We start from the raw sequence: 17,859 nt of genomic DNA, 5'->3' as shown, positions 1-17,859 counted from the left end.
ATCTACTGTACAGCACAGGTCTGCATGTTAGTGCTCTGTACATGCACAATAGGAAAAGGACATTATATAAAGTCACCAGTAAATCCCTTATAGTAAGGAATAAGATACTGTATTTATAACACACGCCAAGCCTTCATATTTCATTATTTTCCCCAGGACATCTGCAACTGAAACGTTAACCTAAATTGTGTAGTGCATTAATAATCTGACTGATGCATTGGGATGGCTGATTTCTGTGAGTTACAGAGAGATCTAGGTAACTGCAGCTGTAGTGTCTCAATGCTAGCATCCCTGGGCTTGGGTCTTTGCCGCTACCATATGCAGGGTAAGCTTGTTTGGTTTCAGCTTGTGGTAAGCTGTACTCACCGACTTGACGGCAAACCTCTCTGGAAGCCAAGTGTGCCAGTAGGGGGTGTGGCCGGCACACAGGTGAGCTGTCGGGGGGCGTGGTGTGATATGGTGCTGATAATGTCACCTACCTGTTCCACATAAAAGGAGCTGTACTGCCCCATATTCTCTTCGATCACTGACACTTTTCACAAGCGTTAGGTTGACATTGAGTAGGTCAACAGTCAAAAGGTCAACATGGGGTTTTCAAGTTGTTGTTTTTTCCTGAATGTCAACACAGACAACATGGACACGGAAAAAGTGCACCGCTACGCTCGCCATGCTTTGGGCTCGGTTTATTATATTCCCCCTTCACGCCCTATCGGAGGATGGGCATGAAATACCACCTGTCGGCACATGTTGGTTCCCTGCAAAAAAAAAAAAAAAAAAAACCCAAACCAAAAGGTCGACCTTCTTACTGTCAACCTAATGCTTGTGTCGACTTAATGACCCTGTTGACTTAAAGCCATGTCAACCCTTTTTATGTGTCGACCTAAGGCCTGTTGACCTTCAGTGGTCCACCTAATGCATATGTCGACCTTTCGACTGTCGACCTAGTGTCCGTATACCTCACTTTCAATAGATTAGCAGATGTATGCTGAGGTCGATCCTAATCAGCGGATATAAGCGATTTGTTGGCGGATCGTCAATATGCTACATGTTAAAAATCCCTGACTCATAAATTATAATCAGGCCATCAGGTGGCAGAAAGCTGAAGGGCACAATACACAAGGGCAATTTTTGCCATGCATGTTGGAAGATCTCTTACAAGCAACAATGTGCTCATCATTTTACACCTAGCCAGATGTTACCTACTGGAGGCAACGTATTCTGCTGAAGTTCAGTTTGAAAATAAATAACAATTTCATCCAGGGATGCCATGGAGATGCCAAGGACACAGGGCAGCACAGTCCAAAATTCAAATAGAGGACCCGCACCAACTGCCAGTGAGCCCCGGACAGTGATGTCTGGCAAGGATTGGGGTGGCAGTTGATGTGGCTCCTGAATTTGAATTTTGGACTGTGCAATTGCCCCTCCAGTACTAGTAGAGCCACCTTTAGAGGTAACCTATGTGTGTCTAAGGCTGCCATAAGGCCCATACACACTGGGTGTAGGATGGCCAATCCCGGGATTGGCGGGATCCCAGGATTTGGCCCCAAAATTGCTGGGATTTGAATCCCGGGATTTCAGCATTAGACTGCTCATGTGCAGTCTAATGCCAGGCAGCATCTGAAAACCAGCTCAGACGCTGCCCGGCTGCTTCCATCCCCGGCGTACAGCTCTGCGCAGAGGTCACACTGCGGAGGCCACCACTCCCGGAACCCTACTGCATTACCAAATTCAGCCACAAAGAAACCTACAGGTATTTGCCCAATATGGTTCAAATAGTGTGGGGTAATCTTACACCCATATACAACACATGTTATAAATTAATTATTTCTGAGGTTTCTTTGGCATTCTAGAACAGTGTAATACAAATTTCTAGTTCTACTGATCAGCTAATGCAATGGACGTACACACTTCCTTCCTTATTTTATCCTACTGCACAACTAACAAATACTCTGTAACATGTCCATCCAGTGAACAATAATTCTAATCAAATGGTAAAAAAATATTCCTAATGGTGTATGTGAAGGAGACGGATTTAATGTATTTTATAGAATATATCTTTTATTTATACTCTGTAGGTTTCCATAGGAAAGCACATTAATAATGACACCACTCTGTATTTGTATTTATACTAAGTAACCTCCCCAAAGGAAAAATATGAAGTACTAGTAAGCCGGCTCAAAGCAAATGCTTTGAAAGCTAGTCTGCTACCTTGTGATTGCCTCTGTGTTTGTGCATGTGTGAGAGAGAAAGAGATGTAGTTTCACTCGCTGCCAACAGATGGCTGTGTTTCGAAGACACACAATCAGACACTAGAGATATATATAGATGACTAGTAAGCCTGCTCGAAGCAAATGCTTTGAAAGCTAGTCTGCTCCCTTGTGATTGCCTCTGTGTTTGTGCAAGTGTGAGAGAGAAAGAGATGTAGTTTCACTCGCTGCCAACAGAGACACACAATCAGACACTAGACATATATATAGATGATACTCACCAAGGCAGAGAGAGCTGGCAGCAGATGACGCTGAGAGCACACACCAAGCATGGCCATGGCAGAGTCTGGCATCTCTGTGAGACAAAGGGTGTATATATATTATTACCCGAGTGACAACCGTGCAAGGTGCCTGGAAGTGACACCGCAAGCTGTATCGCAAGAACATGAACAAATGAGTACTAAGATACCAGAATCATAATCTACGACTTGCAGTTTTAACTTAGGCATACGTGTAGAAGAAAACTGAGGAGATGCAAATGGTACGGGGATAGACAAAGCCAAGACTGGTGAGCATGGCACAGACACTTATCAGCCTAATGCCAGTTCACTGTGATGAGGCACATGCACATTCTCACATCGTTGGCATTCTGAGAGTGTCAGTATAACGCTAAGAGTGCAGGATGGGAGAATTGGGACAAGGCAATAGCGGGAGGTTAGGGTCAGGCTGCATGGAGCTTTATGCATTATTGTCTATCCTCCTGGAAGCTGTGGGAGGCATTTTGGGGCAGCCTAAGGTTCTCCCGCATCTTGCCTGTCTAGTGAAGTGGCCAGGATGAGGTTAATAACATTTGAAACCTATTAGCGCTGTGAAGAGGGTGGAGCTAAAGACAGTTATAACATTGATTAGCCCCAAACCCTGCCGAAGTCATGCGAATCACGGTCAACTCCTCGTCTTGGGGACGTGCTTGATGACATGACTATCTCTGCCCAACTAGGTAATAAGCTGCTTCTCCTCTCTGGGTTACTCCCAGAGAGGTGAAATACAGTTTGGTGAATATGGACTTAAAGTCTGTGCCAAAACAGCTCCACACATGACCCAAAATACACTGCGTGACCACAAGGACCCCGAAATATGCTGCTTGTGATGTCACTACCACAAGTCTGTGCTGAAACTGCTCCACACATGACTGAAAATATACTGCATGACCACAAGCACCCAAAATACACTGCTTGTGATGTCACTACCACAAGTTGGTGCTGGAACTGCTCCTCACATGACCCAAAATACACTGTGTGACCACCAGGACCTGAAATACACTGCTTGTGATGTCACTACCACAAGTCTGTGCTGAAACTGCTCCACACATGACTCAAAATATACTGCATGACCACAAGCACCCAAAATACACTGCTTGTGATGTCACTACCACAAGTTGGTGCTGGAACTGCTCCTCACATGACCCAAAATACACTGTGTGACCACCAGGACCTGAAATACACTGCTTGTGATGTCACTACCACAAGTCTGTGCTGAAACTGCTCCAGACATGACCCAAAATACACTGCGTGACCATCAGGACCTGAAACACACTGCTTGTGATGTCACTACCACAAGTCGGCACTGGAACGGCTCAACACATGACTCAAAATATACTGCATGACCACAAGCACCCAAAATACACTGCTTGTGGTGTCACTACCACCAGGACCAGTTAGGTCAGTGATGGTCTGTTGACATTCTAATATGCGGACATTTCAACCTTGTAAAACTAGCTTAATGTTCACAAATACAAAAGAACCACTCCATATTCCATGTGAGTACTGGGAATATGGCAAAGGGCAGCAAGCTTCTGCTTGAAGTGATAGAACATGCTTGAAGTAACTTACAGTATAACACAAAACAAACTAGCTCACGCAGTTGTGTGATCTATAATATAATGCAACTCTTTAACCTCCTAGGAACAGCAGATGGCAGGTAAACGTTAGAGTAATTGTAACAGAATGAGACTCACTGGAATGAACTCTAAGACAAGAACTAAATATTAAGGATGAGAAGTAAACCGAGAATAAAGAGACATCTTCAGAGCCATGAAACAAATATGATTTGTGCTTCCATTTGGGGGATATATATGTCGCACAGTGCCATGGCAACGCAGCTTTCACGGTTGTGTAGATAATATGCTCCTCTGTGACCTAACTGTATTTTATTTCACAAAGGTGCCGTTATAATCCTGTAATCAACATCATTTATTGTGAGCATTGTGTACTCACTGTACGACAAACGTCAGAAAATTATACCTTGTTATGGTTTAATTATCCACAAATTGCCGGATGCGTTTTATTCCACTGTGCGTGGTGGACATCCTGGTCCTCCATTATTTAGTTCTTGTGATAATGTATAGAGTACAGCTAGGATAATACTAGACTTATGGGGAGCCCTCCCTCGTACATTCAGGTATATACAGACAACAAATGATGCAGACGTGGAAACACTTTCCCTCTCGTTATCACAGCAGGAGGGCCACAAGTGCCAGGGTATCCTAGGTTCTTATATAGCGCAGCATATTCCATTGCGCTTTACGATTGGAAACAGTGTGGTTCCTTGTGACACTGGGTACATGACAAGCTTCACATTCATTCTTCTAAACCACACAAAAAAATAAATAGGAAATAACAAGTCCCATCCATTCACAGTGTTATGGTACTCTGAACTAGAGCAGCAAATAGTTTAAGTTTAGTTTTAAGATTGGTGAAGAGGCTGGAAGAGGACAGTAACAGGTTCTTCATTCCTATTTAAAAATAAAGGATTCCGTTTGGTCTTCTTCGCTGCATATCATAACTGCGGAGGACAGAAATGAAGTCCTCTTTTTTGCTTTGTAATGTCTACTGAGCCAGCCAGAACGGTACTGCTTTCCTAGCACAGCGCCCATCGCATTAATCGTGTACATTTTTATATGGCATACAATCTGTGCGATACGTGCGATTTCGGTTTTTAAATCGCATGTATCGTATGAAAAACAGTAGTATAGTAAGCTACGATGCGTGCGATGCGATGACTGCGATGTATGCATTTAAATCGCATGCATCGCACTCATCGTTTACTTTATTCATGTGCGATGTACGATGTACGCGATGCGTGCGATGATTGTATGTCGAGTCAATTGTATGGATTGTATGTAGTTTTATATGTACAATGAATGCGATGGGTGCGATGCAAAATACTAAAGTGCATATACTATGGTGTATGTATGCCCCCTATACGATTAAAAATTGTATAATCACCCTAAAGGGTGCTTTTAAGCACCCAAATGGGTGCTTACGATGTTAAATGCACCCCCACGCCAACCCCCCACTATAAACGTGAACCCGAAGCGTGGCGAGCGCAGCGAGCCCGCGAGGGGCGGCGGTAAGCGTCCTACGACCTTTTCATACCCCCACTATCCACGTCGGTGTGGAGTTGAGAATAGAAAGTGTGGCGAGGGGACGCGGATACCTTCACAGTTATCTGCTTCCCCTCGCGGGCTTCACAGGTATCCGCATCCGCTCGCCACGCTTCGAGCTCGGTGGCTCACTGCGCTCGCCACACTTTCTATTCTCAACTCCACGCCAACGTGGATAGTGGGGGTATGGAAAGGTCGTAGGGCGCGTACCGCCTCCCCTCGCGGGCTCGGTGCGCTCGCCACACTTCGGGTTCACGTTTATAGTGGGGGGGGGGGGGGTGGTGTGGGGGTGCATTTAACATTGTAAGCACGGGCCTGTGAGCGCCAAATGTATGAAATCGCGTAAATCGCGTCCATCGCATACATTGTATGTATGTTTAAGAGTATACAATGCATGCGATTTACAATGCCCAAGATAAAAAAATACTTTCATTGCATCAATCGCAAGCATCGCATGCATCTTATGACATTAAAACAGTACGACCGATGCGATGCATGTGATAAAAATGGATACAATGAAAAAATCACTGTAGTCGCATTAATCGCATGCATCTTATGGTGCAGAAACACATAAGATTCATGCGATGCTTGCGATTAATGCGATGCTTATCGTGGGCGCCGTGCTAGGAAAGCAGTACCGCCAGAACTTTTCCTTAGAACCTGCTGTTGGGATTTCATTATAAGTGGAACACACAATTCTGGGGGTTGCCCAGCGCTTCCCAAGCAGCTGGGCAGCCCCAGGGCTCCCAACCTGCAGGGCTGTCTTAATGGCATTGTGGGCCCTAGGCAAGCAATGCACTGGGGCCCCTACTTAAGTTGAAAAAAAAAACATAGCTTCCCGTACCGTCTCTCCAACTGCCATCATCCATCCAGCAATTAGCATGCTTACATTATCTGCTTGACTGTAGGCCGGTAGAGCTCTAATTTTGTGTAATTCACAATCAAAGCAGTGGACAGCAATATCTACTAGCCTCACAAGAAACGCTGGAGGCACCAGCAAACCCCTGCTTGAAGGACCCTACAATTGTGGATCCCTAGGGCAGCTGCCCAGTAAGACCATACATTAAGATGGCCCTGCCTCCCTGCACTTAAGAGATGCCATATGCATGGCATCTCATCAGCGACCACCAGAGCAGCGGTGATCTCCAGCTTCCCCCAACTGCCCCCCCCCCCCCCAGCGTGCCCTTGGGACATGGCCACTGGCGGGTGGGTCAGTGGAACAGTCTGCAATTAGCAGGACTGTCCCTCTGTAATCAGTTGGGAGGTATGCTGCATGCTGACAGGCAGAGACAGAAGTCGGCTTCTGTGTGCAGCCTGTGTGTGTAAATAGACCATAGGCTGACTACAGAGAAAGAAAACAGGTGTATATAGGAGAGAAAATAAATAGACCTAAACTTACCTGCACCCAGACACGTGGCCAGTGAGCTCCTTCTCTGTTATCCGGTCAACTGGTCTGTGTGGTCGCTGACATGCTGGACTCGGTCAGCTGATCTGTGGGGTCAGAAGAGGTGCAGTGAAAGTGGCTTACACTCCACCTCTTCTGACCACACAGATCAGCTGACCGGGTCACAGAGAAGGAACGCACCGATCACTGGTCTCCGGGTGCAGGTAAGTTAAGTACTATTTATTTCCTCTTGTACATCTATTCTCTCTATGCATCAGACACACAGGCTGCACTCTGCAATGCCTTACTGGGCATGTGCAGAGTGTATCCCACAAGTAATAGCCTGATGCAGACACATTGCTGGGGCAGCGCTTTCTCACTAGCTCTGTGCCAACATGCAAATAGTAATATATTCATGCAGTATTTCCTAAGCTCACAGTGCCAATTTAGGCAAAATGATAGCATCACAGTCGCAGCTGAATTGTGGATTGTGCAATATACCACAGTAACATCAGCAAAGCCCTTTATACAACACACACTGACCTATCTGCAGATTATAATACATCACCTACAATTTATTATTTAGTAACAGTTTCTTATATGGCGCACACATATTCCGCAGCGCTTCACAGAGAATATTTTGAACATTCACATCATACCTGTGAATCCAAATGATTCCAGTTGATTGATCTACTGGGTGACATTTAATGGGATGCGATTTTTAGTAAGGTTCTGAAATTGCACATTATCGCGTGTTCCGAAATCGGGAATGTTTTTGAAAAAAAAAAACGCCTATTTAATGGGATGTGAATTTGCGGGTGAAAGGTGCGATATGGTGTGATTTTTAGTCCTGAAAATGTGTGAATTAGTGGACCTATGGTAATGAGCGGCTTAAAACAAAAAAAAAAGGAAAAAACAGCGTGGACTCCCCCCTCCTGAGCATAACCAGCCCCTTAGGTCAACATGGGCAAGGTGGACAGTCAAAGGGTCGAAATGGGGTTTTTCACTGTTTTTTGAACCAACATGTGCCGACAGGCGGTATTTCATGCCCTACCATCCATTAGGGCGTGGTGTGCTGAGCGTAGCGAGGCCCCATGCCCGAAGCATGGCAATTGCAGCTAATGTTGACAATCGAGCGCAGTGAATGTTGAATGTCGACATTCGGGTAAAAAAACTGTGGAAAAACCCATGTCAACATTTTGACTGTCGACCTTGCCTATGTTGACCTAATGCTTTGTGTCGACCTAGACCCATGTCGACCTCTCAGCATGTCCACCTAATGCACTGAGGCCAAACCAAGTACAGTACACCTGAGCTCTACACAAATGGTTGTGGAGAATGCATTCGGACGCTGAAACGGACAATGGCGTTGTCTTTTGAAGCGGACCTTGAAAACATGCCTGAAATTGTGGCAGCCTATTGTATACTGCACAACCTTTGTGAGTTCAAGAGGGAGGAATTTAATTTCTTCCATTCCGGACTCAGCTGTGTACCCTGCACCTGTTTTGGAAACATACATGGGTGAACATTCTGGTAGTGCAGAGCAGATGAGGTCCGCTATAGTGGGCAGCCTTTCCTCATTGCTCCATTCATTTCTCTAGTGTTTTGTTTCTTCTTGTTATGTTAAGGTTTTGGGTTAAATAAACCAGTTTGATGTTTATGTGCATTCCCACTATCAAATTATACACAGATACAGTTTTAAACTCGAAGTGAAAAAATTCAAATGTTTAATGGTACAAATCCTAACCATAAAACCAACACATTATTTATAAAGATATTATCTAAATATGTAAAATACACTACAACTTCAAAGTCCCCCCCCCCCCCCCCCCCCCCCCCCAAAAAAAAGGTAACAATGTAAAACAATAAAAATTGGTGAATCTGGAGACGCCAGCCTTTCAGAAGGTGATTCGGCTTGGGGAGGATGCATACTTTCAGGAGGGGGATAAGAGTGGGTTTGGGGAGGGAAGGTAGATGGAGGATGGATAGATTCAGGTTGTGGAAAATGATGGCAGGGTGGTGGAGCATGGCTATATTGAGGAGGGTGAGGTTGGAAGTGTGGAGGCTGGGTATGGTCATAGAATGAGGGATGGGCATAGTGTGGGTATTGTGGAGGGGGCATTGTGTGTGGACGCTCTTGGTGTGGGAGAAATCTCTCAAACAAAGACACTTGAAATGCCTGCATTTCTCTTAGCCGAGCAATCGTAAATTCATGCATATCCCTTTGCCCTCTCATTAGGAAGTATTGTAATTCTCGAAGGCAATCCCTTGTGTCTTGATTGAGCTGTGAAATGAAAGAATTGTTCGTTTCCTGCTGGGCCTGTAGGTAACGCTCGAGTCGTGCATCCTCTCATGCGGCCATGGCAGCATCCATCTGTTCCAGATTCTCTGCAAGGACCATAGTCATTATCTGAGCCACTTGCTCGGTCTTGTTCGGTCGTCATCTCCTTGCCGGCACATTGTATACTGTGGTGTTTAAAAAAAAAAAGCATTTCAAGAATACAAAATGAGAGGACAATAAAAGGGAAATGCAGGAATTCAACATTGACCGGCAAAGGCATTTGAGAATTCTATTTGTCCAACACTCCAAACATTCACACAGAATGCCCCTCAACAATATCCACACTATGGCCTTTCCTCCTATTGCATACAAACCCAGGCTCAATACTCCCTACCTCGCTATAAAACCTGCCTCAATAGAGGCACGCACCACAAACCCACCCTCAATATCCACAACCATGTATCCATCCTCCATACTCCATGCACATTCTACATCCCGGTGGGAAGCCTTGTTTCATAGGACAGGGTTGTACTTACTGTTGCCACGTAACGGCGTGGTCTCAGCAAATGGGCGCACTTGACTGGGGTCTGGCTGATTGTCTTCTACTTCCACATTTGGTGTCTCGGGGATGCCTTCAGGGGTCTCAGACACTACCGTTTGTGATGGTGGGGACTGGGCTAGTGGCACGGGATCGGTTCTGGCCACTGACTCGTCAGCCCAGGCCTGGGTAGCTTCAAGAGTTGCAAGTTGGCATCTTTCTGCTGCAGATATGCTTGAGGACAATGCCAGCAGAGTGGCAAGAGCTGAATAGCCAAGCACGCTCATGCATTGTTCAAAAAAGTTCTAATCCAAACGGGCAGACCCCCGCCCCCCCCCCGCGCTTACGGTTATGATCTTTAACTTCGTGGAACTTTCTCTTCAGAGCATTCAACTTACAGTATTTAAAATGTGCGCAGATGTCCGTAAAAATCCAGCAGCAGCCAGGCTATATTTTTATAGAACACTGCATCTTTAACTGGCGAGCAATCTCCTCCTCCCCTCTAATTCTTAGCAGCTACCTCACCTCCTCATCTGACCAATAGGACATGGCACACCCCCCCCCCAAAAAAACCCGGAACAAATCCCAGAAGAAATTACCACAAACCCTGGAGCTGCTCAGCAGTGCTCAATCCTGTTTATTTCCTACTTGTGGGCAGTGCCATCATGCAGGAAGACAGCCTATCAGCCTGTGTAGCTTGGCTTTGCAAGTAAATAGCGGTTCAGAGCCATTCACATTGCACAAAAACCGGGTCTGAACCGTGGTGGATCCTTCTTTTTTATTGTTTTGAAATACAAGTTTTCTGGAACCGGTAATTTCACTATGGCGCGTTCGCACTGCAGCTATAACGGTTTTTAAAATGCTTTAAAATCGGCAAAATACTGGGTTATAGCTGCGGTGTGAAAGGGATATAAGGATATCACATAGTGAAGAGAAGGGCTGTAATTAGGGGTGTGTGAGTACAGGGTTCTCTGGGCAGCACTATCAGTGCCTCATGGTCCCAGCATCTGCTCTAGTGTGTGCATTAGAACAGATGGGGCAGACGATTTAAGCCTGGTAAAGTGATACAATGAAATGATCAAGTGAAAGGTGATAACGCAGCAGCCAAGCAGCTCCCAACTGTCATTTTTTTCAAACTCTGCCTTAACCTGTCAGGAGCTGATTGTTTGGTGCATTGACACCTTCCAATGCTTAATACTGCCCCTTTGTCCTTAAAAACACTCTGGGTAGTGCTCCACTTACTGGCGGTGGCTCTGTCCCTGCAAGCCATCAGTGGTTGTTTATGGCCGGCTTGGGGCGCAGTGCAGCCCTACTAAGGCACTTGTGAACAGTCTGTGCGCACCAATATTCCATATACTGTAGAAGCCACTGGTTAAAAGGTCCCTTTAGTTTTCATCATATACGGTTTCAGACTTTTGTCCCAAGTACAGCAAAAACAGATCAGTTTGACATTCCCAGAACAGCACATACTGACCAGCCTTAAATCCTCTGTACATCATATATTTCCAACAATCTCCTTCCTCCTATCAGACCCTACACATCTAGATTTCTCATCTGAGGCTGCATCCCGAAACTTCCCAGCCTGCAGTTCCTCTCCAATCCACCCATCTGAGTTTTAATTAGACTTATGCATACTATTTTAGTATGAAGGAATATTGCGGACCCGTAACCATCATCACTGAGCTGGCTGCTGCACTCCTGACCCAATCTCTTGATCACGGCGCTCTGTGAAATATATGAGATCTAGCTGATTGCATTTTGCATAAATCTTTTTAGTAACACTAATTATGAAAACGTAATTAGGGAAAGAGTTATAGAAAAGGATGTTTTTTAATTATTATTACAAATATTAACAGTATGGGTGCACCCATGACGACTACTAAACAAACTCCAGAGCATGGATAAGACACATGAGTGGTCCTTGTCACTGGTGGGGTGGGAGCTGCTGGGTCCTCTATTGAGACTGCATGTAGCTCATGACACAAGGAGGCCACCGTTATCCTATAGCAGCAAGGCTTAGCCTGTGTGACCTCCTTATAGGCCTGGGAGGCCCCCATATCAATACCTAAACTAACAGCAGGCAGCACACATGACCCATCAACATCATAATGCAGCAGTAGGTTGGCCATCGTTGCCTTTGCCATCGATGGCAAAAGCGCAACTTAACATCGATAGTGTATTTCTATTCAATGGATGACCATCAATGTTTTTACATATCGATGGTCATCCCTTTTCTTTGATTGATTGGCCTGGGGGCCAATCAAAATACAGGGGCAGGGCTTAGCGGGTGTCGTAGTTAAGCTCTGTGTCTCGGCTGCTTGGTGAAAAGCAAAAATTAAACTATTTGTTTAAGCTTCACATTGATGGTAGGAAACCATCTGGTTCTCCCCCATCGATGGCAAAACTATTCAACACTGGCCATAAACCATCTGTGTTTTATAATCATCGATGGTCGATGGGCACCCCTACTGTAAAGTCTCCCTATCTATGCTGCACTAAATGCTTCATGCAATCGTCATACTAAGGGAAACAGATCTGCACTCCAGTGCATCAGGATGTCTATAGGGCAGGCATGAACAACCTGCGGCCCTCCAGCTGTTGTGAAACTACAAGTCCCTTCATGCCTTGCCACAGTTTTGCTATTAGGGAATGCTAAAACTATGGCAAGGCATGCTGGGATGTGTAGTTTCACAACAGCTGGAGGGCCACAGTTTGGACATGCCTGCTATAGGGCATCCAGCTGATAGGTCTACAGTGTCTAGATCGACAAGAAAAATGTTGATATTGGCAAAATGCCGACATGCAAAAGGTTGACATTGAGAAAAGGGTCATCATTCAAAAGATCAACACAAGCGAAAAGTAAACGTGGTCGGCCCCATGAAATGAGTTTTTCAATTGCATAAAACATTTTTTGGGGGTATTTTTTAGACTTTCCCAGACTCCAACTGGGAACACTAAAGTGTGCTGAAATGTGTCTATGTCGACAGATGTTGACACAGACACAATAAACTCATGTCTAACCTTTTCATGTGTCTACTTTGTCGACCTTTTGCGTGTGTCGACATTTTACCTTTTGTCAACGTCGATCTTTTGTATATATACATTTAGCATGTTGACAATTTGGCGTCGACCTATTGCTTGTCTACCTAGACACTGTAAACGTTGCCATCCCCACCCGTTTACAGACACCCATTCAATGTCTGTCCAGTTTGGTAACAAAAACCCAGTTTTGCCGGGATATAAAGCGTCGTGCCACAGAACACAGGAAACATTTGTATTCAGCAGGAGGTTTGCAGCACGGGAGAGGAACGTGAATGAATTACCATCCAGTGCGCTGATAAGGATGTGTACAGCCGCCAGCAGATCCCTTTTAGATGGCTCTGGGAGCTTCTCGCTTTGCATATCATATCCTGCAAAGTGCAATATCTTCTGTGCGCGTTCTCTCTCAGACGGCTCTAACTCATCCAAGGATGTCAGACTTGGCCTGCGCCCTGAACATATCTCTTCTACCTGCCGGAGACAAGAGAGATAAATAATCATGTTCTCATCGTTAAGCTTTAGTTTTTTCTTAACGCTGATTAGCATCGGAGCTGTGTGTGCTGATCGCACTGTGCCTGACACAGCAGAAGGAAGGCAAATTAGCTCCATTTATACACAAAAGCAATGCTACTGCGGGAAGGGGAAACGGTAATTAGGCCCCTCAGCTAGATACAGCTCTGTTACAGGCTAATTGGTAGACAGGGTAGGTTGACATGAGAGTTTTTTATGTCACTTTGTAGATGTCATCACGTGGATTACAAATTAGTGTACCGCGCCACCGTTCCCAATGGGAGTCCAAGTGGGTGGTAAAGTATGGAAAAAGTGCCAAAAACGGAAAATAAATTCCCCATGTTGATTTTTTCATGTATGGACCATTGTCATGTTGATGTTTTATTGTGTCCACATTTTGTATGTCGACCTTGTGCACATCAAGCATATAGTGTTGACTAAGACACTGTCCACCTATCTACCGCGTTCCCTACAGTCGCAACAGTAGAATATAAACTTTAATACCAACTCTGTGTGAGGGCTATGAAGCCCTCTAATAATGGTTACAGTATACCTGATCAAAGCGGTCTAGATCAACCATTAGGGATGCCAATCGCGGGGAATTTTTTCGATCCCGGGAATCGAGATTGAAAAATTCTCAATCCCAGGATCCTTGGGATTGGCACCCCTAAAAGAAAACTGCCCCCTCTCCCCCACATTGCATTACTTTAGTGGAGCAGGGCAGGCGGCAGCGGAATGGAGGCAGGCTGCTGGTTTGACGCCGGAGGGAGCTGATTGTGTCACTGTGTGCAGCCGGGAGAAATCGGGCGGCGAGCAGGTTCAGCGCTGTGGCCTGCGCAGCATGACCCATAGGTCACGCTGCACAGACCGTGTCGCTGCACCACCAGGGTCAGAACCTGCTCCCCACCCGACCTCTCCCGGCCACACAGTCACAGAAGTCGTGAGGAAGGAACCCGCTCGTGGCCCGACCTCAGACAATGAGGCTGGAACCCACTCGCCGCCCAACAGTGAGTGACAGTGGCTGGAACCAGCTCGCCGCCCGATCTCTTTCATCCGAACACAGGGTCGTGCTGTGCAAGCCGCATGCCGGATTGGGAACAGACGCTGCCCGGCATTAGACTGTGCATGTGCAGTCTATTCCCAAAATCCTGAGATTGGATAGTCTAATCCTGGACATTTTGGGGCCAAATCCAGAGATCCTGCCGATCCCGATCGAATACTCTCAGTCGAACCCGTCCAGTTAGATGCCCGTGTCTCGATCGACTGCAACTGAAGTTAGACGCCAGCGGAAGAGTGACAGGAGCGTGTTCGGCAGTCACATGGTCGACATGAGTTTTCAGTTTTTTGGTGCCGAATGTCACAGGGGTCCCCATGGACACTGTAAAAGTGTGAACCAAGTTGACCCGTGACATTCGGCACCCAAAATTTTTTGTAAAACTCATATCAACCATGTGACTGCCGAACACGCTCCTGTCACTCTTCCTCTGGCATCTAACTTCCGTTACTGTCAATCTAGACTCAGTCGACTATCTTTAGGCATCTAACTAGACAGGGGTGACCATGACATGGTTGACCTAGACAGCGTAGATCCGTCGACTGGATACCTCTAATAATATAACATGTAATATTTGTCTGTAATTACTGTCATACACATTCTGACATAAATATAAATCATATATAAAACATGCATACAAGTAATCTAAACAATGTTGCTGAAACAAGCTGTATGCTGTAGGCTTACCTTGGCCCATTACTCCCTTATTTACAGAAAGCAGATAATGATGATTATGGATTACCAGCTTACCTTATAGCAGAGTCTCTCAAACTCCACCATTACAGTCCAGGTTTTAAGGATGATTATTATTATTATAATTACACAAGTGGAACGCAGCGCCATAAATATAGCACACATTGGAACAATACAGGGTACACTGAACTAAACATAGCAGTAACTGAAGAACAAAAGCCTGTAACAATTAGCCTGTAAGGTAACAATTAGCCTGTAAGGGGCTTTCAGGCTAGAGGGAGGGGGAGACAGACAGGTGACACGAGGTGAAGGCAAGAAGTGAGCATGACAGGGAAGGCCAGGACATGAGGCGGCAGGTAGCAAGAGAAGCCTTATGCAGGAGTAAACTCTTTAATAAACAGGTGGATTTTCAGTGAACGTCTGAAGCATTGCAAGGTCAGGAAGAGTCTAATTAAGCAACAGAACTACTGTCATTCTCTACATCTTGTATGTGACACCAAGTCCCTACATCATGTATGTGGCACCTGGTCCCTACATCATGTATGTGACACCTGGTACCTACATCATGTATAGGACACCAAGTCCCTACATCATGTATGTGACACCAAGTCCCTACATCATGTATGTGGCACCAGGTCCCTACATCATGTATAGGACACCAAATCCCTACATCATGTATGTGGCACCTGGTCCCTACATCATGTATGTGACACCAAATCCCTACATCAAGTATAGGACACCAAATCCCTACATAATGTATGTGACACCAAGTCCCTACATCATGTATGTGGCACCTGGTCCCTACATCATGTATGTGGCACCTGGTCCCTACATCATGTATGTGACACCAAGTCCCTACAACATGTATGTGACACCAAATCCCTACATCATGTATGTGACACCAAGTCCCTACATCATGTATGTGGCACCTGGTCTACATCATGTATGTGACACCAAGTCCCTACATCATGTATAGGACACCAAATCCCTACATCATGTATGTGGCACCTGGTCCCTACATCATGTATGTGACACCAAGTCCCTACATCATGTATGTGGCACCTGGTCCCTACATCATGTATGTGACACCAAATCCCTACATCATGTATAGGACACCAAATCCCTACATCATGTATGTGGCACCTGGTCCCTACATCATGTATGTGACACCAAGTCCCTACATCATGTATGTGGCACCTGGTCCCTACATCATGTATGTGACACCAAGTCCCTACAACATGTATGTGACACCAAATCCCTACATCATGTATGTGACACCAAGTCCCTACATCATGTATAGGACACCAAATCCCTACATCATGTATGTGGCACCTGGTCCCTACATCATGTATGTGACACCAAGTCCCTACATCATGTATGTGACACCAAATCCCTACATCATGTATAGGACACCAAATCCCTACATCATGTATGTGGCACCTGGTCCCTACATCATGTATGTGACACCAAGTCCCTACATCATGTATGTGACACCAAATCCCTACATCATGTATAGGACACCAAATCCCTACATCATGTATGTGGCACCTGGTCCCTAGGTCATGTATGTGACACCATGTCCCTACATCATGTATGTGGCACCAAATCCCTACATCATGTATGTGGCACCTGGTCCCTACATCATGTATGTGACACCAAGTCCCTACATCATGTATGTGACACCAAGTCCCTACATCATGTATAGGACACCAAATCCCTACATCGTGTATGTGGCACCTGGTTCCTACATCATGTATGTGACACCATGTCCCTACATCATGTATGTGGCACCAGGTCCCTACATCATGTATGAAGCACCTGGTCCCTAAGTCATGTATATGGCACCAGGTCATTGCATTTTCTACTTAATGCTGACATCTGTGACTGGACGTTGGCTGTTGTATACCGGAGGACACTGGAGGACATTCAGGAAATGTGGCACCTGTGCAGGAGTTTTCCTTTTTGGTTCTACTGATTTTATAGTATTGTTTGTTACCTGTGCATCAATTTTCATAAATGTCCTCTGATACGCAGCCTTGGTGGATCTGATCAATCTTAGAAAACAATGAAAATGGAATTGAGATATTCTGGGTAGACAATAGATACTGGGGGACATTCCTGGAAACTGTTACACATGTAACTAATTAGGTATTTCTCAAACAGTCAGATTATGTCATGTAGAGTTTAAAAAAAGGTCATTGCAAACTCTGTTACAGCCTTACTTAAAATGGCTGCATAGATTTTATTATAAATATTATATATCGTCCGTGTTTTTTTTACCGATAATCGGCAATAATCGGTCGATATATCGGACGATCGGTCGGAAATCGGACAATAAATCGTTCTAGTGTGTGGGGGCCTTTAATGTCCTTCAGGCGATTAGAAGGCCCCCTATTGTAGCACTGTATATATCAGATGAAGGGATCTAGCGTGAGAATTTTCAAAGCCTGCAAAGGAATAACATAGAAACAGACAATGAACCAACCAGTGAAGCTTCTGTCATTTTTTAAACACAACCTGTCAGAAGCGGATTGTCTAGTACCTTATCTCTCTACACTTTATCTTTTACCAGACTTTGATAAATCTTGGTACTTGTGAGTTATCCGGGCTGCCGATTTTGTCCTTAAGTTTGGTTAACGTAAGGACACCCGACCGATGCGATGCCCGCGATTTAGCCCCAAATCGGGGGCATCGCGTCGGTCGTGGCCGTT

At 45.3% G+C, this 17,859-nt stretch overlaps 1 protein-coding gene across 5 annotated transcripts in view; it reads right to left on the bottom strand.

Annotated features, from left to right (window-relative positions):
• The window catches only part of GSDME (gasdermin E), an 88,309-nt gene that overhangs the window by 8,657 nt on the left and 61,793 nt on the right, over positions 1–17,859 (bottom strand). Inside the window, exons 8-9 of one of the 5 annotated variants that reach the window (XM_083189191.1) lie at positions 13,176–13,362; positions 2,489–2,562 (exon numbers count right to left, since the gene is read on the bottom strand). In XM_083189191.1, the coding sequence (XP_083045317.1) occupies positions 2,489–2,562; positions 13,176–13,362 (261 nt within the window). Of the gene's footprint in view, positions 1–2,488; positions 2,563–8,884; positions 9,500–10,364; positions 11,578–13,175; positions 13,363–17,859 lie in introns of those variants that run through there. The other 4 variants (XM_083189193.1, XM_083189192.1, XM_083189195.1 and 1 more) reach the window with 4 other exon arrangements.

Source organism: Crinia signifera, chromosome 5 (assembly GCF_055691185.1).
Source record: "Crinia signifera chromosome 5, ASM5569118v1, whole genome shotgun sequence".
Lineage (NCBI taxonomy): Eukaryota > Metazoa > Chordata > Amphibia > Anura > Myobatrachidae > Crinia > Crinia signifera.
This window is presented reverse-complemented; position numbering and strand designations above follow the sequence as displayed.